We start from the raw sequence: 19,324 nt of genomic DNA, 5'->3' as shown, positions 1-19,324 counted from the left end.
CCTTGGGCAAGTCACATTCCCCTCTCTGTACCTCATTTTTCCCCATCTATAAAATGGGAATAATGATACTGACCTCCTTTGTAAAGTGCTTTGAGATCTACTGATGAAAAGCTCTGAGTAACAGCTCGGTATTATTCTTATTTTTTAAGGTGGTCATGGGCCTAATTCTCCTATTAAACCAATTTCACACCAAGATAAATCTACTGCATCTATACTGACATCAAACTGATGTAGTCAAATTAAGAATCAGGCCTTGCAGCAAGCATTGGCAATGCTTGCCAGGTGGTTTTTCCTCTGTCTAGTGGCCAGCCTGGAATTGGGATGAACAGTCTTCGCCCAGGATCCCAGCCGTTGTCCTTCAATCTGTCGGGTATTTGCGAACCACTCAGTGCACAGCAGAACCTTGCATCTCGGCAACTCCGGCATACATAAGGGGCATTTGGAACGTTGCTGAAAGACATCCAGATCCTGTCCCAGCATGCAAGGATCCAATACCAAGTCTCCTAGCCAAAAGACTAGTTTGCTCCTCACTCACAAATCCCATAACTTTCCTTGCCGGGCGGTGAGCAGCACGTTTTCTGACATCTCTCAGGACCTCAACCCCAGCTGATTTATTTATTCTTGATCCTGAATGCTTTAGACAGATGGTACATCAGCAAATCAGTTTTAAAGGTAATCTGGTGATTGCACGGAGATCACAACAATCGGAAGGAGAGTAATAAGCTGCCACGGCTAGCAGACCTGGGAGAACAAAGCTGTTAGCCATGGGAGGAGTTTGTTGCATCTATCTAGGCTCTTATATCAGCACCCATCATTGTAATATCTGAGCACTCCTATGCTAGAATAGTGATGAACTATTCACCAAGATCTTAGAAATCTGTCTTTTTTGGGAGAGGGATAGCTCAGTGGTTTGAGCATTGGCCTGCTAAAGCCAGGGTTGTGAGTTCAATCCTTGAGGGCACCATTTAGGGAACTGGGGTAAAAATCTGTCTGGGGATTGGCCCTGCTTTGAGCAGCGGGTTGGACTAGATGACCTCCTGAGGTCCCTTCCAATCCTGATATTCTATGATTCTATGATAGTGGCTGGCAGGAAGCGTTCAGTTAAAAGGCTCGACTGTGCGTGTGTATTATGGGGAACTAAGGTTTTTCCATGGTCACTCTGAGGTCAGTTAGCCTGCTGGCACTACCAGCCCCTTGTGTTCTACCCAGGACTGTTTCTGTCCTGCAAGAAGAGGCATTCTCAGCTTGCGACCCCAGTGTGAGTTAGGAGCAACTCTCTTCAAGTCAAGAGAATTACACCACCAGGGCAGGTCGGAGAAGAACTGAGCCCTTCATTCCCCAATTCAAACACAACAGGAGGACAAAACAATCAGGAAAAGGGTGTAGAGAGGAACAAATAAGGAACAGAAGAGCTCATTCCTCCACCCCCACCCACACTGTACGCAGAACAAGCGATTCCTTGCAGCACTTTACCTGTCCCATCTGGGGTGGATCTCACAAACGAGGGCAACATTTTCACCGACGCTGTGGGGTTGGTGTCCGCTCCGAGACCCTTCTCCATCTCCTTTCGGAAGCGCTCAGACACCTCCTGGAGCGTTTCATCGGAGAGCCGCATGTGATAGAGGTATTTGTCAATCTGAAAGGTGTAGGAAAGCCAGTGTGTCAGCGTGGGGGTCAGGCATTGTGGTTGGACCCATGAGAACATTACCCAACCACGGGTCATCGGTGGGGACTGAACCAGAGACCCTCAGCACCAGTGCACACAGACTTCTCTCAATGGAGCAAAAGGAGTAACTCTTTTGGCAATAGTAGGCTATTGTCCTCTCTATGGACCAGCCACTAGCATGGTACATTTCCAAACAGATGTAGCACAGTGTTTGAGAAGGATCAAATCAACACCTCAACTCATATCACAACTAACACTCATCCGCTGAATTGAATCACTACAGATAATACTTTGTGCTTCCCACATGCCTTCCTTCTTAGCGTTGCAGCGCTTCTCACATTAAGGAAGCAAGCCTCACAACCCCCAGGCCAGTCAGGATTATCCCCATTGTATAGAGGGGGAAACTGAGGCACGCAGCCACATGGTCTGCTCTTCAGAGTTGCCAAGCACCCGTCACTCTCACCAAACATTAATTGGAACTTCTGGTGCTCAGCACCTCTCAAAAAATCAGGCTATATGTTACTCGTCTGTGGCCACGCAGAGAAAGTGAGGCAGAAGCAGGAACTGAATTCAAGATCCTCAAAGGCCATCCAATGCCTTAGCTACCAAGACTCTCCTCCTTAAGGCCTCTGGAAACTAGCCAGCCTGTCAGTCTCTAGGGGGTGTCAATTTTATAGCAGCAGGGCAGGGTAAGCTGCTGGCCTCTCCCTGCAGCCGGGGACACCATGGCAAAGTTAGGTTCAGACTTTTCCACTCAGGGCTTCCTTTATTATTAAAACATAATAAAACAGTTAGAGTTCCACAACTAAACCCAGTCTTTTCCCTGACCTTAAGATGGAGACGGCCTGCCCCGATTGAAAACATCCCTCCAGTTTAATTACTTGGTTTAAACAAATTAAAAAGGCAGGTTCAAGTGTCGGGGAAGTCAGAGGAAAACTCCACTCACTCTGCTCACATAAGGCAAAGAGCATACTTCACCAGAAATTAAGTGGGAAGCTTTTAAAAGCACTGTATTGAAAGAGACAGTTGACATTCCATAGGCCAGCAACATCCAGCTGGCTGAGAACTGACCTCATTCATGGACGTGGCCATATGACCACTAGGGTGAGCAAAGTAAGTATAATTTTAAGGGCTGCTTTTTTTTAAATTCCTTGTGCGTTTTCGGCCACACTGCTTCCTAGTTGCTCATGCATTTGGGGCCAGATCCTCAGCTGGTGTAAGTCAGCTTAGTTGCATTCAAGTCAGTGGCTGTACACCAATGTACACCCCCTTGGGAGCTGTCCTTTAAATAGCAAACATATCTTTGCTATCCAGCCAGGATATTCTTACTTTCTAAGGAAAAAAATCTTGTGAGCTGAATCAAGTCACAAAAAGAGGCCAGCGGAGGACAAGCTGACAGGCAGATGTGAAAATGCAAATAGTGATATCTGAAAGGGCTTCTCGAGCAAGCTAGACAGGATTCCTTTATGGGGCCTTTAAATACCATAAAGCGGGGAAGCCAAATACTTACCTCTGCTTACCCAGCTATGTACTTTCACTCACAGGAAATTAGTTCCAACACAGCCCACATACCAATGCTACGGTAATAGCCTTTAGTTATGTGCCCCTCCTCCCACTCGGAGTGGAAAAAAGCATGAGAGACAAAGCACATGCCCAAATCCACATTTTGCAAGAGTTCAGGATCTAGGGCTCTGGGCCTGTCTCATCTCCAGACTGATAAGATGTTTGGACATGCTGGAAAGTCAAAACAAGAGCACAGCCGGGGCAATTGGGAGCGTGCTTGGTTTCTGAAGTCAGATTAGCCAGGCTGTTTGTAACACTTCAGCCTTCAAAGCCTGCAGGAGCGTTTAGCAGTTTATGCATTTGACACAGGGCAGGGGGGCACAATATTATTTCTCAGCCGTGAGCTTAATGCGGGAGTAATGAAGTCATTGTAACTACCCTGCACCGCGGGCGCCTGGTGTTCTTCAGTTGTGCCCTTTTGTAGTCTCCTTGGGAGAAGCCAGCCGTGCAGTTAACCAAGAACTAGGGTGACCAGACAGCAAGTGTGAAAAAAATCAGGACGGGGGTGGGGGGTTATAGGAGCCTATATAAGAAAAAGACCCAAAAATCAGGACTGTCCCTATAAAATCGGGACATCTGATCACCCTACCAAGAACGAACCCATCCTAGACGCCATCTAGCAGGAAGATTTCACATGGGATTTTCATCATGAGAACTAGACCTGCACCCCAACACCCTCAACTCTTGAAGATCCATTATCATCACACCCTGGTCCGCTCTTTAGTTAGCAGCACAGGCCGTTTCGGGGAGCCCAGTCAGGCCATCCTCACCAGAGACGCACCCCCTCCTTCCCAGGCCAAAGTATTTATTTTTCCTCCCTTTCCCCACTTCACTATGGTTCACTCTATATGCATCCGAAGAAGTGGGTTGTAGCCCACGAAAGCGTATGCTCTAATAAATTTGTTAGTCTCTAAGGTGCCACAAGTACTCCTGTTATTCTCTCTCCCGTTGCCCCAGGGCTAGATGGTGCTGCTGGTGGAAAAATCTTCCCTTCCCCACATTGTAGCCAGGTGCTTTCCAATCACTTACCAGCTGAGATCCACAATATTTGCTCTTCCACCTCCGCCTATGGCAAGGTACGGCGAGCAGAGAGCATGCAATATGCTTGCCCAACAGCAGATGCCGCCGTGCCCGGTTTGTGACTACATGGTGATGCGCCTTGGCTGATCCCCACAACCCTCTCTGACTACACGTCTGGTACTTGCCAAGATCCTCATGTGCTTACGATTCCACAGTATTAAAAATAATCAGCAGTGTCAAGAAGCGGGGTGACCTTCCTCTAATTCCACAAAGCTCTTTAAAGCCTGGATCCATCAGCTCCTACACACTTAGACTGAGGCTACTAGCCATTAGTCTACCTTCTAGCTAACACAGACAAGGCTGTAAGCCATGCTATCCCAAAGCCAATCTGGGGAATAGCATTAAATGTTGTTGTTTTTTTAAGAAGAAGAATATGTGAGCAACTACATGAGCTAGGTTAGAGAAATGGCCAAGTTTGGTTTCAAACTGAGGTCCCATCCAGCAAATAGTCCATGCAGCTGAGGTATTAAGGCCCCAATTCAGCAAAATACTTCAGCATGTGCTTTACCCTAGTGATTTCAGGGACTATGCCGGGTGGAACATCACAAAGAAACCATGAATGACCATTCTCATGGAGCTCAGAGTTATAAGCAAGTGTTTTGTTGAATCAGGGCCTAAGGGTACGTCCACACTACCCGCCGGATCAGCAGGTAGCAATCGATCTATCAGGGATCGATTTATCGTGTCTCGTTTAGACACGATAAATCGATCCCCGCCGCACTCCCCGTCGACTTTGGAACTCCACCAGAGCGAGAGGTGGAAGCGGAGTCGACGGAGGAGCCACGGCCGTCGATCCCATGCCGTGAGGACGGGAGGTAAGTCGATCTAAGATACGTCAACTTCAGCGACGCTATTCTTGTAGCTGAAGTTGCGTATCTTACATCGACACCCCCCCCCCCCCAGTGTAGACCAGCCCTAAGTGATGACTCTGGACTCCAAGTAAGTTATAACAAAGCAGCATTAGTGGCTATTCAGACAGCACTATGGGACGCTGAAGTGCAAAACTATTTGGGAATTGACTATGTTATTTAGGAACTACCAGGAATGAAACTATTTGGCAATTAAATATATAACCCCACAATGCTATGTTGTTCCAATTAGCCATCTGTATTTACTGTAAGTAAATTTACATCTAATTATACAGGTAAGATCTAGCAAGATGGGAGAATTAGTCTGTGACTGTGGGAGATGAATGCCTTGGGGGAGGAACATCCTCCTTGGGTGTTCTACCTTTTCAAGGTCATTGTCAATCTGGAAAAGGAAATTTCTTTGGGATGGAAAAGTTTCACAAGTTAATGGTGTTTCCCTGAGGAAACTGAAACCAGGTAAGTGGCAGAAAGTTGTAGTACTGAGTTTAAGATGGCATGTGTTATACACTTTCATAGCACACACAGCAGAGAGAAAAAAAAATGATACTTGACTAGAAGTTTAGTTCAAGAACCAAACCTCAAGAATTGTTAATATTCCAGCAGAATGAGACACTAACAATCTAGAATGAGCTAGGGAAAGACACCTAGAAGATTAATTTCCTGTTCCTTGTTCTCCTATTAGCTATTATCCAGACACTGTAAAAGCAAACCCTGAATCACATTTAGAGATATAGCCTAAAGCAGATGTAATGAGTAGGGGGCAATTTAAGAAATAGCATCTTTTATATTCTGAATTTAAAAATACTGAGTCCCAAGCTACCAGCTATTCAAAAACACCTCCAGGAGTATTCTGTACTAAGCACAAAATCAAAGTCTAAAAACTAAGGCCTGGTCTACACTAACCCCCAAATTCGAACTAAGGTACGCAACTTCAGCTACGTGAATAACGTAGCTGAAGTCGACATACCTTAGTTCGAACTTACCGCGGTTCAGACGCGGTCCACACGCGGCAGGCAGGCTCCCCGTCGACTCCGCGGTACTCCTCTCGCCGAGCTGGAGTACCGCAGTCGACGGCGAGCGCTTCCGGGATCGATTTATCGCGTCCAGACCAGACGCGATAAATCGAACCCGGAAGTTCGATTGCCAGCTGTCGAACTACCGCGGTAGTGTAGACCTGGCCTTAGTCACTGAAAAACTGACTATGGTGTAGTCCATGTCTTGTCCTAAACTGTTGAACAGCTGCCTTATTTCACCCCAGAGGTGGCTGCATTTAACCAGTGGGTGACAGGATCCCTGCATAGCCCTTACTTCATAGGTGTGTTAAGAGGCTTATGTAGTTCATATTAGAGAAGTGTTTTTGAGATGCTCAGCTGACAGAAATTGTAAGAGACCTAAGCAATGATTATGAATAACTGCAATTCCTATTTGTGAAATCAACCAAAGAAGGGAAGACACTGCGATTACACATCTTTTACCATCCCACATGATCTCTGTTGGCAGCGTAGCTTTGGGAGGAATAAAGTGAAGATGGCCCTGAAACCACACCCCCAGATCTAGAGCAGCCCCAAACTTTAAATTCAGATCCACATCCAAATTCTGCAGCTCGGGCCCATTGCTGTGTCCACACAGCTGCATTCCTGTAGCGTGTGGACTGGTTATAGAAACCCTGTGCAAAGTCCAGTGTTATTGCTAATATGTTACGACTGAAGCCTCCATCAAATTATAGAGAAAAGGGAAATGAATATTTTAAATATATATTTATTTCACCTTAAGATAATGGTTGGATTTTTGGGGGTAGGAAGTGAGGAATGATTGATACAAAACAAGGGAGCTCATGGCTGGAGAAAAAGTCTCAGCTAATTTGGGGTGGCCACTTGGGGACAAGTTGTAAGGTTTCTCCTTTTCCTGCTAACTTGTCTCCCTCCTCTTGAGGACATTAGACTAGCAAGGGGCTTGATTCTGTATTTATTGCACACCGTAAGGGCCTGACGCTACAAATATTTAAGCGGGTGGGGAGTTTTGTTCAAGTTCAGTGCAATGTTTTCATGCGGAAAGAGTTAAACCCCATGCTTGAGTGTTTGCAAGATTGGTCCCATCAATGCAGCTACTTGTAAGAGTAAAATCACTCAGACACACAAGTGCTTGAAGAATCAGCAACTCCCATGGAGTTAGTAAGAGTACTGGGAGCAAAAGGAATGAAGAATCAACCTAATGGTTAAAGATTAAGGGGGACATTGTATGGATTGAAGCAGTACTCCGGTTATGTGGATCTTTTGTCTTGTTTTTGTTTCCCCAATCGAGTGGCAATGCTTATCTGACTACATCTGAGTGTTTTGTAAATCATGGCATGATAGTAGCTTCCTGTTAAGTACAAGCACTTCCTGCATAGCAAAGATAATGCAGCATGGGAAGTACTACAGAGCTGTTTATTTTAATGCAAAAGAACCTGGGAACATGCTTGTTTTAAATTATTTTCGCATGCCGGCCCTCTGAAGGAGAGCAACGCCGTTTGCCTTTTTCTATGAATAAGCACTTCATTTTTTGGCTGATTTTTTCAGATCCACGGACATGGCAAGAATCAAACTCAGAATAAATGTCCCAGCTCTACAGTATTTTCTCTCTATAGTTCTTAGATCTGCTTGTGCATTTTAGAAGCACTTAGAGAATTTAATGTGAAAAAACACATTAAAGGCCTTTTTTGTGGTGGGGGACTGAAAGTTCGGTGTGTGTTAAAAAGATGTGTTTAAGTTGCAAAGTTTGGATCTGGATTTAACAGGTGATCAGTTCAAATCTGGGATTTTGGTTTGGCCTGCTCCACTGACAAGCTATTTACCATAGCCAGCCACAGATCAGGGTGTCAAATATCCTTGAAGTTCAGGGGGTTGGTTTAGGCCTGATCGCTGCTGCATAAAAGTTCAACTTGGTATCAGGATCCTCTTCCCAAGTCCCACAGGATGGTGGCCCCAGGAGGTTTTCATTTTTCCTCCCCATCCCAGCTATGGATTAGTAAAAATGTAATTGAAAAAAAAAAAAAGAAAGTTTCTCAAATTCTGAAGCACAAAATAATACTTTGTGATCCTCTGATGAAAGATTCTGTACAAACATTAAGCAATTATCAAAACATCCCTAAGAGGGTGGCAGATGGATCACCTGACCCACCACTAAAATGCAATCACTTTGGTGGGGAATGCAGCAACTGTTTAACAGCGCATAGTGATACTGCCCCCAGTTTAGGACAGGAAGCAAATAAATACTCATCACCCATCTAGCACTTTGTATCATCAGTAGCTTTCAAAGTGCTTTGCAAAATTGGTATCTTTATCCCCATTTTACAGAGGAGGAAACTGAGGCACAATGAGGTGCAAGCGACTTGCCCTAGGTCACATTCTGAAGTAGCGGCAGTGCAGGGAACAGAAACCATTTCCCAACTTAGGCCTGTTGCCACAGCTAAGACCATATCCAAACATACTAGTAAATTTAGGTAGGCAAATGTGATCACATACGTGAGCATCAAGGGCTGGACTAGCCTTCCCCCACTTAAAATCTTAGGGACAAAAGGAAGAAATTCTGCCAGCTACTAAATTACAAGTCACGAGATGCTGCATGACTGTGATTTAGGTGTGGATTGCTAGTATTGACCCTGAACCTGCAAAACGCTGAGCACTTCCTGGAACATGCTGCCGGCCCTCACCTCCAACTGACTGCGCCAGGAGAGCTCAGCACTTTGCAGAAATAAACCCCGTTGTGACCTTACAAGAGAAGCAAAGCCCAACACTCCTCCCGGATCCTATTGCAGCACACTATAGTGTGAGTCAGACAATTTCCTGTATGGCTGGTTCCTCTCCACCCCCATCCCTCAAGAGTCATTTTACAGGACACAACGTGCGAACTGGGCGCCTCGAGGGGTGGGGAGTAAGGAACGGATTACTAAGAGAAGTCATGCTGCAGTGCATCAGCAAGGACTGGCAGACTCAGTCTTGCCCTCACCAAGTATTTTACGAGAAACCAGCTGCTGTTCGCGGCAGCCTAAGTGCAGCCCCCAGGAAAACCCCCACCCCAGCGCAGGGAGCATTTTGATGCTTGTGGCTCGGAGCACAGAAGCTACTGTGTATTCCAGCCAAGCTTCCATTCAGCTGCTATCAGCTACTGCTGTTGCCACAGGACAAGAGAGGACAGACAGAGATGAACTGTGATAAAACAGCCTCTGGTTTTTGTTACCTCATTTCCCCCCCCCCCCCGCTCCCCATATACTTTATATTGTGAGCTCTTAAAGCCAGGGAACATCTTTTATTATGTGTTTGTACAGCACCTAGCACCCAGGGGCCCTGATCTGATTGGCGCTATTAGGTGCTAAGATAATACAAATGCGTATTAATAAAATAATAACTATACCTAACGCTTTTCATCAGTAGATCTCAAAGCACTTTACAAAGGAGGACAATAACATTATGCCCATTTTAGAGATGAGGAAACTGAGGTTCAGGAAGGGGAAGTGACTTGCCCACCATCACCCAGCAGGTAGTAGAGCTGGGAAGAGAACCCAGGTATCCTGAGCCCCAGCCCAGTGCTCTATCCACTAGGCCACACTATATAACAAGACAGAAAATGAACCAAGTGCTAAATCGACAGCCCTGGAGGTTTACATCTTATCCAGCCAGAAAACAAAACGGACAGCATGGGTAGCAGGAGGACCCCACCAAAGACCCTCTACCTTGACACAAATACTATTGTCTAGCTGGCTCATTGTGCCCCCAGGCCACTCCGCCAGAGTGTGGTGGGACTCTATCCAGTCCTGAGATGGCAGGTACCCACAATGCAGAAACCACCACAATTGGGACACTGAGCAGAAGAGCTGCCTGCAGGGCAAAGGTGAAGGTTATTGGCTGGGTATTATGAGAAAGCTTGCCAGCCACAGACATTGCTGGACTCTTTCAGTGGCTGGAAGTTGCCAGTTTCCAGGGAACCTCTGCCCACCATCCTTCCCAGCACAACTATGCAGTCACAGTTTAAAAGGAAGAGACAATGACACTGAGATTTAAGAACAACTCCAAGCGACAAGGGGAAGAAGACACTTAAATCCTTCCTCTAAGCAAGCGAAAGAACGAGCCAGTCACGTCAGAAAATGGTCAAATGGACTGGTATCCAAAGGAGAGTGGAAGTTTTACAACTCTGCAAAAGATGGAAGGTCGACGACTTCCACATAGCCGACTTCACTTGAAGAGACAGACAGAGACATTGTACTGAACGGGAGGCCTCATTATGAAAGTAAAATTAAATAACTTAAACTTATCCCTAATTAGTACCTTTAGCTAGAAGGAAAAGAAAAACATACCAGCCCAATTTTTCAGCTATGAATCACAAGTGTCCACATGCAGTTAGTACTTTTCCTAGTATTATTTCTGCCACAAATGACATCAGTTTAAAGCATAATGGTTCTATCAACATTAATGTATGAGACATGCAGCACCGGCCTAGTGAATGTGCCACATTCAAATATGATTAGTCCTAGCGTTTTTAAAGCACCTTTCATCTGTGGATCTCAAAGTGCTCTGCAAACATTCATTAAGTTTACACAACCCCTTTGAGGTTTGACAAGAGTTACTTCGACCCAGTTTACAACTGAGCAAACTGAAGGTTAAGTGACTTATGCTTAGGGCCCTACCAAATTCATGGTCCATTTTGGTCAATTTCATGATCATGAGATTTAAAAAATCATAAATTACATGATTTCAGCTATTTAAATCTGAAATTTCCTGTTGTAATTGTAGGGATCCTGACCCAAAAAGGAGTTGTTGGGGGGGTTAGGGTTAGGGGGGGCAAGCTTATTGTAGGGGGGTTGCAGTACTGGAGAGCAGCAGCTGCTGGCCAGGAGCCCAGTTCTGAAGGCAGCGCCACCGCCAGCAGCAGCGCAGAAGTAAGGATGGCCTGGAATGGTATTGCCACCCTGACTTCTGCGCTGCTGCTGGTAGGGCTCTGCCTTCAGAGCTGGGCACCTGGCCAACAGCTGCCGCTTTCTGACCACCCAGCTCTGAAGGCAGCACAGAAGTAAGGGTGGCAATACCGCAACACACACCCCTAAACTAACCTTGCGATACCACCCCCACACACATAACTCCTTTTTGGATCAGGACCCCCAATTTGAGAAACGCTGGTCTCCCCTGTGACGTCTGTATAGTATACGGTAAAAGCACATAAGAGACCAGATTTCATGGGGGGAGACCAGATTTCACGGTCCGTGATGTGTTTTTCATGGATGTGAATTTGGTCGGGTTCTACTTACGCTACATCATGGCAACTGGGAACAGAACCCAGGAGTGCAAGTTCATGGACTCCAGCTTTAATCAAGAGACAACACTACCTCTTGAAAAGGACTGTGATCAGGAATGGTTTCCATCAGCCACGGTTGGAGCAACAGGATCAATAACCTGCTCAGATTTTTTTTTTTTTAAATATATAAATACTCTGTTCTTCCCCAGTCAGTTCCATGAAGATGCAAGTTAATGAAGTGTCATTTCACCAAATCAGTTGGCCAAGGTTATTGCTGCTTCTTGCTTTACACTTGTGGTTCTCCAACTGTGGTCTGCGGAGGATGGGCTGCCTACCTGGATCTCCTTGATTCCAACTGCTAAGGTGCATTAGAAACAGCAAAGAGATACATTCACTACTTTCCGAACATTACTTTCCTGTGCATGCAACTGCAAATGGGAGACGCGATGCAGTCCACACTGTGAAAAAGTTGGAGCACCTATGCATTATTACTATTTGATTTTATAGTGCCCAGAGGCCCCCAAGTAACATTGGCGGGGGCCCACTGCAGCCACATCGCAAAAGACAGTCAAACACAATCCACTGTCTTGACAAAGAAACAGCACAATCAGCATTTAAAGTAGCGTGGCCATTAACTAAAGGATTTGGTTTTTTTAAAAATAAGAGGGTTCACAGAAGGGTATTTAATAAACAATTCTGAAAGAAATCCAAGTCTGAAAGCAGTTATTCAGGGAAAGTATCTGTAAATCTGTTTCATCATACATAAACACAGCCAGTGTAGCTGAACTGTCTTGTTGAGTATTTCTGAGAGCCAATTATTGCTTGAAGAACAGGAGTACTTGTGGCACCTTAGAGACTAACAAATTTATTTGAGCATAAGCTTTCATGGGCTACATTCCACTTATTGCTTGCAACTTTTTCCCATATCCAAACAATAACCTTTGTTTGCTCTCCCTAGCAAGAGTAGTTACTGAAACAGAGGGACAGACCATGCTTTGCACACCACGTTCCTGGTTTGGAACCAAGTGAAATTCCTTAAGAAAGAACTTTATGCTAACTTACTGATAAGAGCATAGCAAACTGACAACAGCAAAGAAACCCAGAGCTAATGCACCAACACTATTTGCCTACCTGCTGCATCTTGCTACATTACATATATCATAGGAGCTGATTCCACTGTTACACAAGCCCCATTATATCTAAATGCAGTGGAACAAGATGGAAGCCTAAACTATTTCTTTACATATCAACTTGATTTTTGCTAGGTATTTTTACTTCCAATTTAATGCAGCCACCACCAGGGACATCACAGGCATGGTAAGTGTTAGTTTTACATCTGGTCTCCCTGGCGAGCGGGGTCTTATCTCTGTCACTGTTGCTACAAAGGGAATCCGTGGTACTAAAATGAGGAAGTGATTTTTTTTCTCTCTCTAAAAAGGAAGCATTAATTGGAATTTAGAAATCCTGCTCAGCAGCTTCAGATGAGCTAGAGCATCTGTGTGCATGTGTACACAGTAGCATGTGACTGTAGCACTTAGAATTGAGCTTTACTGGGTGTTTTTTGTATTAATTTTTTTTTTTTTTTAAGAAAGCAATGTTGATATATTTGCCGCTTACTTTCCAGACAAAGCAGGAGGCAGAGTTAAAGTTTTTGTTTTCTAATTGGTATAGAAAAAACACGTTAATATGTAACACAGGTTTGGTGGGGACTAAAATTGGATTCAAAGCTCCCAGTCACAACATAGTTCACTCCCCCCCCCCCCCCCCACACACACACTTCATCAAAAAGCCACTTGGTTTGCAAATCCTGAGTGATCTAGGCCATCTCCTCAACCCTGCTCTCTTACCCAAACCGTACAGCAGCGCTGACATTCGGCATATATCCACACTGTGTCACCATCCAGCTAATGCGGATGCTCACTGTGTCCCCAGTTAACCTCCCCTATCCCACAAGATGAGGGGGAAAGGGAAAGCATTGAAGACACCACTGAAGAGCCCTCTTTGGGCTTGCAGGGAGGAACCCTCCAGGTAAGGTTTTCTCATAAATCTAAGCATCCCACTCGGACATGTCCTAAAATAACCCTCGCTCTTATAGGCAGGGAGCCTAAACAAAACTTTAAATCGCAGCCATGTGGCTCAAGCTAGGCCTGGGGATCAGGAAATCTGGGTTCACCTAAGCTCTGCCTTGGCCTTCCTATGGGACCTTGGGTAAGTTACAACCTGTCCCTCACCTCCCCAGCTATAAACTGGGGGAAAATACTTACCCCCAGTCACAGGGGGTTGTAAGAGCCTTGGCTGGAACAAGCTACAGGAAGGTTATTGTCTATAACGGGCCAAAGCAAAATCTCAAATCCAGGGAGCGAGGAACTTTGGGATGCTTTAAAAGAAACCGTTTTGTTGACTGGTGGGAAAGCGCCCCCTGGTTTCCCAGCCCTCCCCACCTACCCCAGGGCCGGGAGGGAGGGAGATTTAGCAGGAACTGAAAGGGTCTGGTGGTCAGGGACACTGCTCCTGTAAAACCCAGCAGCAGGAGTGGGAAATTAATCTCAGTGCCAGGGGCGCCCCCAGCCATCCTGCTGGGGGAGACTTTGGCAGCAAGACAAGGGGAGCCAGAATTCCCTCCCCACAGACACTTTGCAGCCGCTTCCTTTCCGAACGCATCCCGGCTGGAACTAAACGCCCGGGGAGGGGGAAACGCCTTCAGAATCGGCCCCTCCCAGGATCAGGTCACATCCTTCCACCCACCCTTAACCCGTGGGCAGAACCCCCCAAACCAGAATCATTTCACCCCACGGCCCATGGGGGGCTGGGGTGGGGACATGAAGTCAAGGCAGTAGGGAGACCCTCCCCTTCCTCCAAACAAACCCCTGGGGCCGGGGACCCCCTACTCTCGCCATAAAAGCAAGGCAATGGAAAGACCGCCCTGCAGCTGCGGCCCATGGGGTTCGGGCACCCCCCCCTCCCCGCCTGCCGGGTTTGCAGAGCGAGACACAGGACGTGAGACATCATGCACGGAGTTTCCCGGAACGGGACCTCCCAGGAGGGACCCCGAGCTGCCCAGTCCATCCGCCGCCCGGGCTCCCAGCCCCGGTATCGGGGGGTGGGAGCCCGCTTCCCACTATTAGCCCCCCCAAAAAAATAAATCGAAAGGGACTCTCAGCCGAACTCTCAACCATTCAACCGGATCGGGGGGGGGTTAAGTGCGCTGCAGCCCCCCCCCCCCACAAGGGGGGGAACGGAACCTCCCCCCCGCAGCTAGGCATCGCTTGCTCCAGTCCCCGGACCGGTGAGTTCTCTCCGACCGGATAGGCACATGCCTCACGTCTCGCTAACCCACGGCTCGGTGTCCATACCCACCGCAGAGGGACCGCTCCCCCCACCCTCGGGTCCCGCTCCGAGCCTCACTAAACCCCCCGACCACAAACCCACCCACCCACACGAGGTATCGGCACTCAAGTATCGATGGGGGGGGTGCACCCACCTTCTGCCCTTGGTCATGGTTGAGCTCGGTGAAGAAGTAGGCGAGCAGGTGGGACGCGATCATCTTCCGCAGCGGGGGGGGAGCCGATGCCGGTCTCGATCAGCCGGCCCCGGCAGCGCAGGAGCGAGCGAGCGAGCGGGCAGCAGCCGGCACGTTAGTTACTTCCCGCTGCAACAATGTGGCTCATTCAAGAGATTCCCCCGGCCCAGGAGTGACGCGCCCCCGCCGCCCGGCTCCCATTGGCCAGGGCGGGAGGGTGTGTGCTCCGCGTGGGGCGGGGCTTGCGCCTCTGTCTGTCTGTCTGAGCGAGCTGGGGGTCTGTCCGCCCAGCATGGGTCTGTCTGCACTGAATGTGGATATGCACATGGGTCTATCTGCACTGCCCCTCTATGCATGCGCTTGTCCTGGGGTGGGGACAGGCCCCTCCCAGGATCAGGTCACATCCTTGGGTCTAGGCACAGGTCTATCTGGCCCTATGCATGGGTCTGTGTGTCTGAGCACAGATGTGTCTGTGTGCGCTTCATGTGTCTGTGCATGGGTCTGCCTGTCTGAGCACAGGGCCCTGTGTCTGTACACGCTGCACGTGGCTATGCCTGGGTCTGTCAGAGCATAGGGCTTTGTGTCTGTCTGCACTGCATGTTACAGAGGCAACTTGGGGGAGGTAATATCTTTTATTAGACCGACATGTCTGAGCACAAACAGGGCTGTGTCTCCATCCGTGCACTGCGTGTATCAAGGTGTGGGTCAGTCCATCTGAGCACAGAACTATGTGTCTGTCCGTGCTGCATGGGTCTATGCATGATCAGCTTGAACAAAGAAACCGTACAGACAACTATATACAAGAAACCCAGGGACTGCCACACCTACCTTCACAGATCCAGCAACCACCCCAAACACACCAAAAAATGTGTTATCTACAGCCAGGCACGCAGATATCATAGAATATGCTCTGAGCAGAAAATCTGAGATCGATACATGAATACACTTAAAACTGTCTTTACCAAACGAGGACACTCCACCAGAGAAGGAGATCACATCATGAAACAGGCCACCCAAATACTGCCAGACAACCTGCTTCAATACAGAAATAAAAACCCCTCCAACCACACACCCCTAGTTGTCACCTGCCAACCAACGCTGGAGCCCATATAAGGTATCATCAAAGAATTACAGCCCACACTCGATGGAGACCCCATCCTGAAAGAAATCTTTCCTGAACCCTGTCTGCTGGCCTTCAAACAACCCTCCAGCCTCTCCGAGCTCATCATCATAAGCAAGCTCCTCATAGACCAGAACACACCAACTTAAAAAGCAACAGAGGGTCCTGTGACACCTTTAAGACTAACAGAAGTATTGGGAGCATAAGCTTTCGTGGGTAAGAACCTCACTTCTTCAGATGCAAGTCTTGCATCTGAAGAAGTGAGGTTCTTACCCACGAAAGCTTATGCTCCCAATACTTCTGTTAGTCTTAAAGGTGCCACAGGACCCTCTGTTGCTTTTTACAGATTCAGACTAACACGGCTACCCCTCTGATACTTGACACCAACTTAAAGTGGTACCAGACCATGTCAGAACAACAGATGCAAAAGCTGTAGACACATCTCCATTATTACAACGACCAACATCCCCCCACAACACCCCTTTCAAGATCCATGGGTCCTACACATGCCTATCACAACATGTGGTGTACCACATCCAGTGCACTCAATGCCCCAATCACAACTATTTGGGTCAAACAGACAGTCACTACACTCTCGAATAAACTCACACAGAGAAATGATAAAATACAAAAACACCCTGTCACCTGTGGGTGAACAATGTTCACAAAACAATCACTCTATATCTGACCTCTCCGTCCTCATCCTCAAAGGAAACCTGCACAACACCTTCAAAAGACGAGCCTGGGAGCTTACATTTATAACGTTGATAGACACTAAAAATCATGGATTGAATAGAGACACTGGATTTATGGCTTATTGCAACAATCTCTAACCCCTCCAATCGCCCCACACCACCAGCTTTCCTCCTGCCCTCCCTATGACTGAGAGGTGTTAACGGTCCACTTCACTTCGAATGGTCCCTTGAAAAATGTGCTAACTATTTATGCTAAACAATCTGTTCCACCACTCTGGGCTTGTCTTCATGTACAGCGCTGCACCAGCAACACTGTAGTGCTTAAGGCCTTGGCTACACTTGCAGCTGTACAGCGCTGTAAGTTAAACCTGTCTTCGTACAGCTGAGTAGGGAAAGCGCTGCAGTCTGTCCACACTGTCGTGGCCACATTTGAGGCAATTGCAGCGCCATTGGGAGCGGTGCATTATGGGCAGCTATCCCACAGAGCACCTCTTCCCATTCTGGCGCCGTGGGTTGTGGGAAGGGGGCATGGGTGCGGGGGATTCTGGGTCCTGTCCCAACGCCCCGTGATGCATCGCTTCGCATCCCAGAAATCCCTTTGTTTCCGTCCACCTTTGGCGCCATCTTTCAATGGTTTCTGTGCAGCACGATCTGTCTGCGGGAAATGGAGCCCGAACTGCTGAGGCGAATGCTGACTTATCTCGCCAGCACGTCACGTTTGGCTGTCGAACTATTCCTTAAGATCCAAAGTGACAGTGAGAGTGAGGAGTCCAACAATGCTATCGAGCCGCGTAACGCGTACGACACGAAATTGCTTGTGGCATTCACGGACATGCTCAGCACCGTGGAACGCCGCTTTTGGGCTCGGGAAACAAGCACTGAGTGGTGGGATCACATCGTCATGGAAGTCTGGGATGACGAGCAGTGGCTGCAGAACTTTCGGATGAGAAAAGCCACTTTCATGGGACTGTGTGAGGAGCTCGCCCCCACCCTGCGGCACAAGCACACGAGATTGAGAGCTGCCCTGCCAGTGGAGAAGTGGGTGGCTATTGCAATCTGGAAGCTGGCAACTCCAGACAGCTACCGGTCAGTCGCAAACCAGTTTGGAGTGGGAAAGTCGACCGTTGGAATCGTGTTGATGCAAGTTTGCAAGGCCATTAATCGCATCCTACTCAGAAGAACCGTGACTCTGGGTAACGTGCAGAGCATAGTGGATGGCTTTGCACAAATGGGTTTCCCTAACTGTGGAGGGGCGATAGATGGGACGCACATTCCTATTCTGGCACCACCCCACCTAGCATCCGAGTACGTTAATCGGAAGGGGTATTTCTCTATGGTTCTCCAGGTGCTTGTGGATCACCGTGGGCGTTTCATTGACATTAACACAGGCTGGCCTGGAAAGGTGCATGACGCACGCATCTTTTGGAACACTTGGCTGTTCAGGAAGCTGCAGGCCGGGATTTTTTTCCCAGAGTGGAAGATCACAGTAGGGGAAGTTGAAATGCCCATTGTGATCCTTGGAGATCCCGCTTGCCCGTTAATGCCGTGGCTCATGAAACCCTACACAGGGAGCCTTGACAGCAGCAAGGAACGGTTCAACTACAGGCTGAGCCGGTGCCGAATGACTGTGGAGTGTGCCTTTGGCCGTTTAAAGGGCCGCTGGCGATCTCTGTATGGGAAGCTGGACTTGGCTGAACACAGCATCCCCGCGGTTATATCCGTGTGCTGTACCCTCCATAATATTTGTGAAGGGAAGGGTGAAAGCTTCACTCAGGCATGGACCTCCGAGGTTAAACACCTGGAGGCTGAATTTGCACAGCCAGAGAGCAGGGCTATTACCGGGGCCCAGCGCGGGGCTGCAAGGATTAGGGATGCCTTGAGGGAGCAATTTGAGGCTGAAAACCAGCAGTGATATCTGGTGCCCTGCACAGGAGTGAAGTGCAGTAGTTCCAATCTTTAGGAATCAGTGTTTGCTAAGCAGACTTGCAGTGCCTGTTTATTTCCTGGGCTAAGGAATCTTTTACTTTATGCAATAATAAAGAATGTTTTCAAAGCCAAAAAATCCATTTATTGAAAAGAAAATCCATTTATTGCAAAGAAACACAACTGCTTGGGAATCAAAAAGGGCAAGGGGGTGGAGTGGGGAACAGTATAATCACAGATTCGCGTATGTCCTGTCTGGTGTGCTGTGCAGTGAGTGCTGCACTTCAGGATAGCTATACTGCATGGTGATGGGGGTTGAGTGCAGAGGGTAAGGGTCGTGGTTTTCAGGGCTGGGTGGTGAAGATACTGGTGTTGGAGGCAGCTGGTGGTGTGAAGAACCCGGAAGTTGGGGAAAGTGGGTTGGAGGTAACAAGGGAAAGAGTTCTGGGACAAGGGCTGTAGGGGGAGGGGGGCGTTTGCATTTGCGGTAACTGCTCCTTCTGCATGGCTACGAGCTCCTGGATAGCATCTGCTTGGCGCTCCAGGATGCTTATGAGCCGATCTGTGCTTTGCTGCCGGTGATCCATGCTTTGCCGCCGGTGCGCTGCGTTTTCCTGGCGG

General features: G+C 47.9%; 1 protein-coding gene across 1 annotated transcript in view; it reads right to left on the bottom strand.

The window, feature by feature from the left end:
- LOC135874939 (hexokinase-2) overlaps positions 1–14,989 on the bottom strand; it is a 60,990-nt gene extending 46,001 nt beyond the window's left edge. The window contains exons 1-2 of the mRNA XM_065399894.1: positions 14,927–14,989; positions 1,474–1,636 (exon numbers count right to left, since the gene is read on the bottom strand). Coding sequence (XP_065255966.1) covers positions 1,474–1,636; positions 14,927–14,989 — 226 coding nt within the window. The remainder of the gene's footprint in view (positions 1–1,473; positions 1,637–14,926) is intronic.
- Positions 14,990–19,324: the final 4,335 nt, after the last annotated feature.

This window comes from Emys orbicularis, chromosome 2, assembly GCF_028017835.1.
Source record: "Emys orbicularis isolate rEmyOrb1 chromosome 2, rEmyOrb1.hap1, whole genome shotgun sequence".
NCBI classification, from domain to species: Eukaryota; Metazoa; Chordata; order Testudines; family Emydidae; genus Emys; species Emys orbicularis.
The sequence above is the reverse complement of the archived record's forward strand: the minus strand, read 5'-3'. Positions and strand labels throughout refer to the sequence as shown.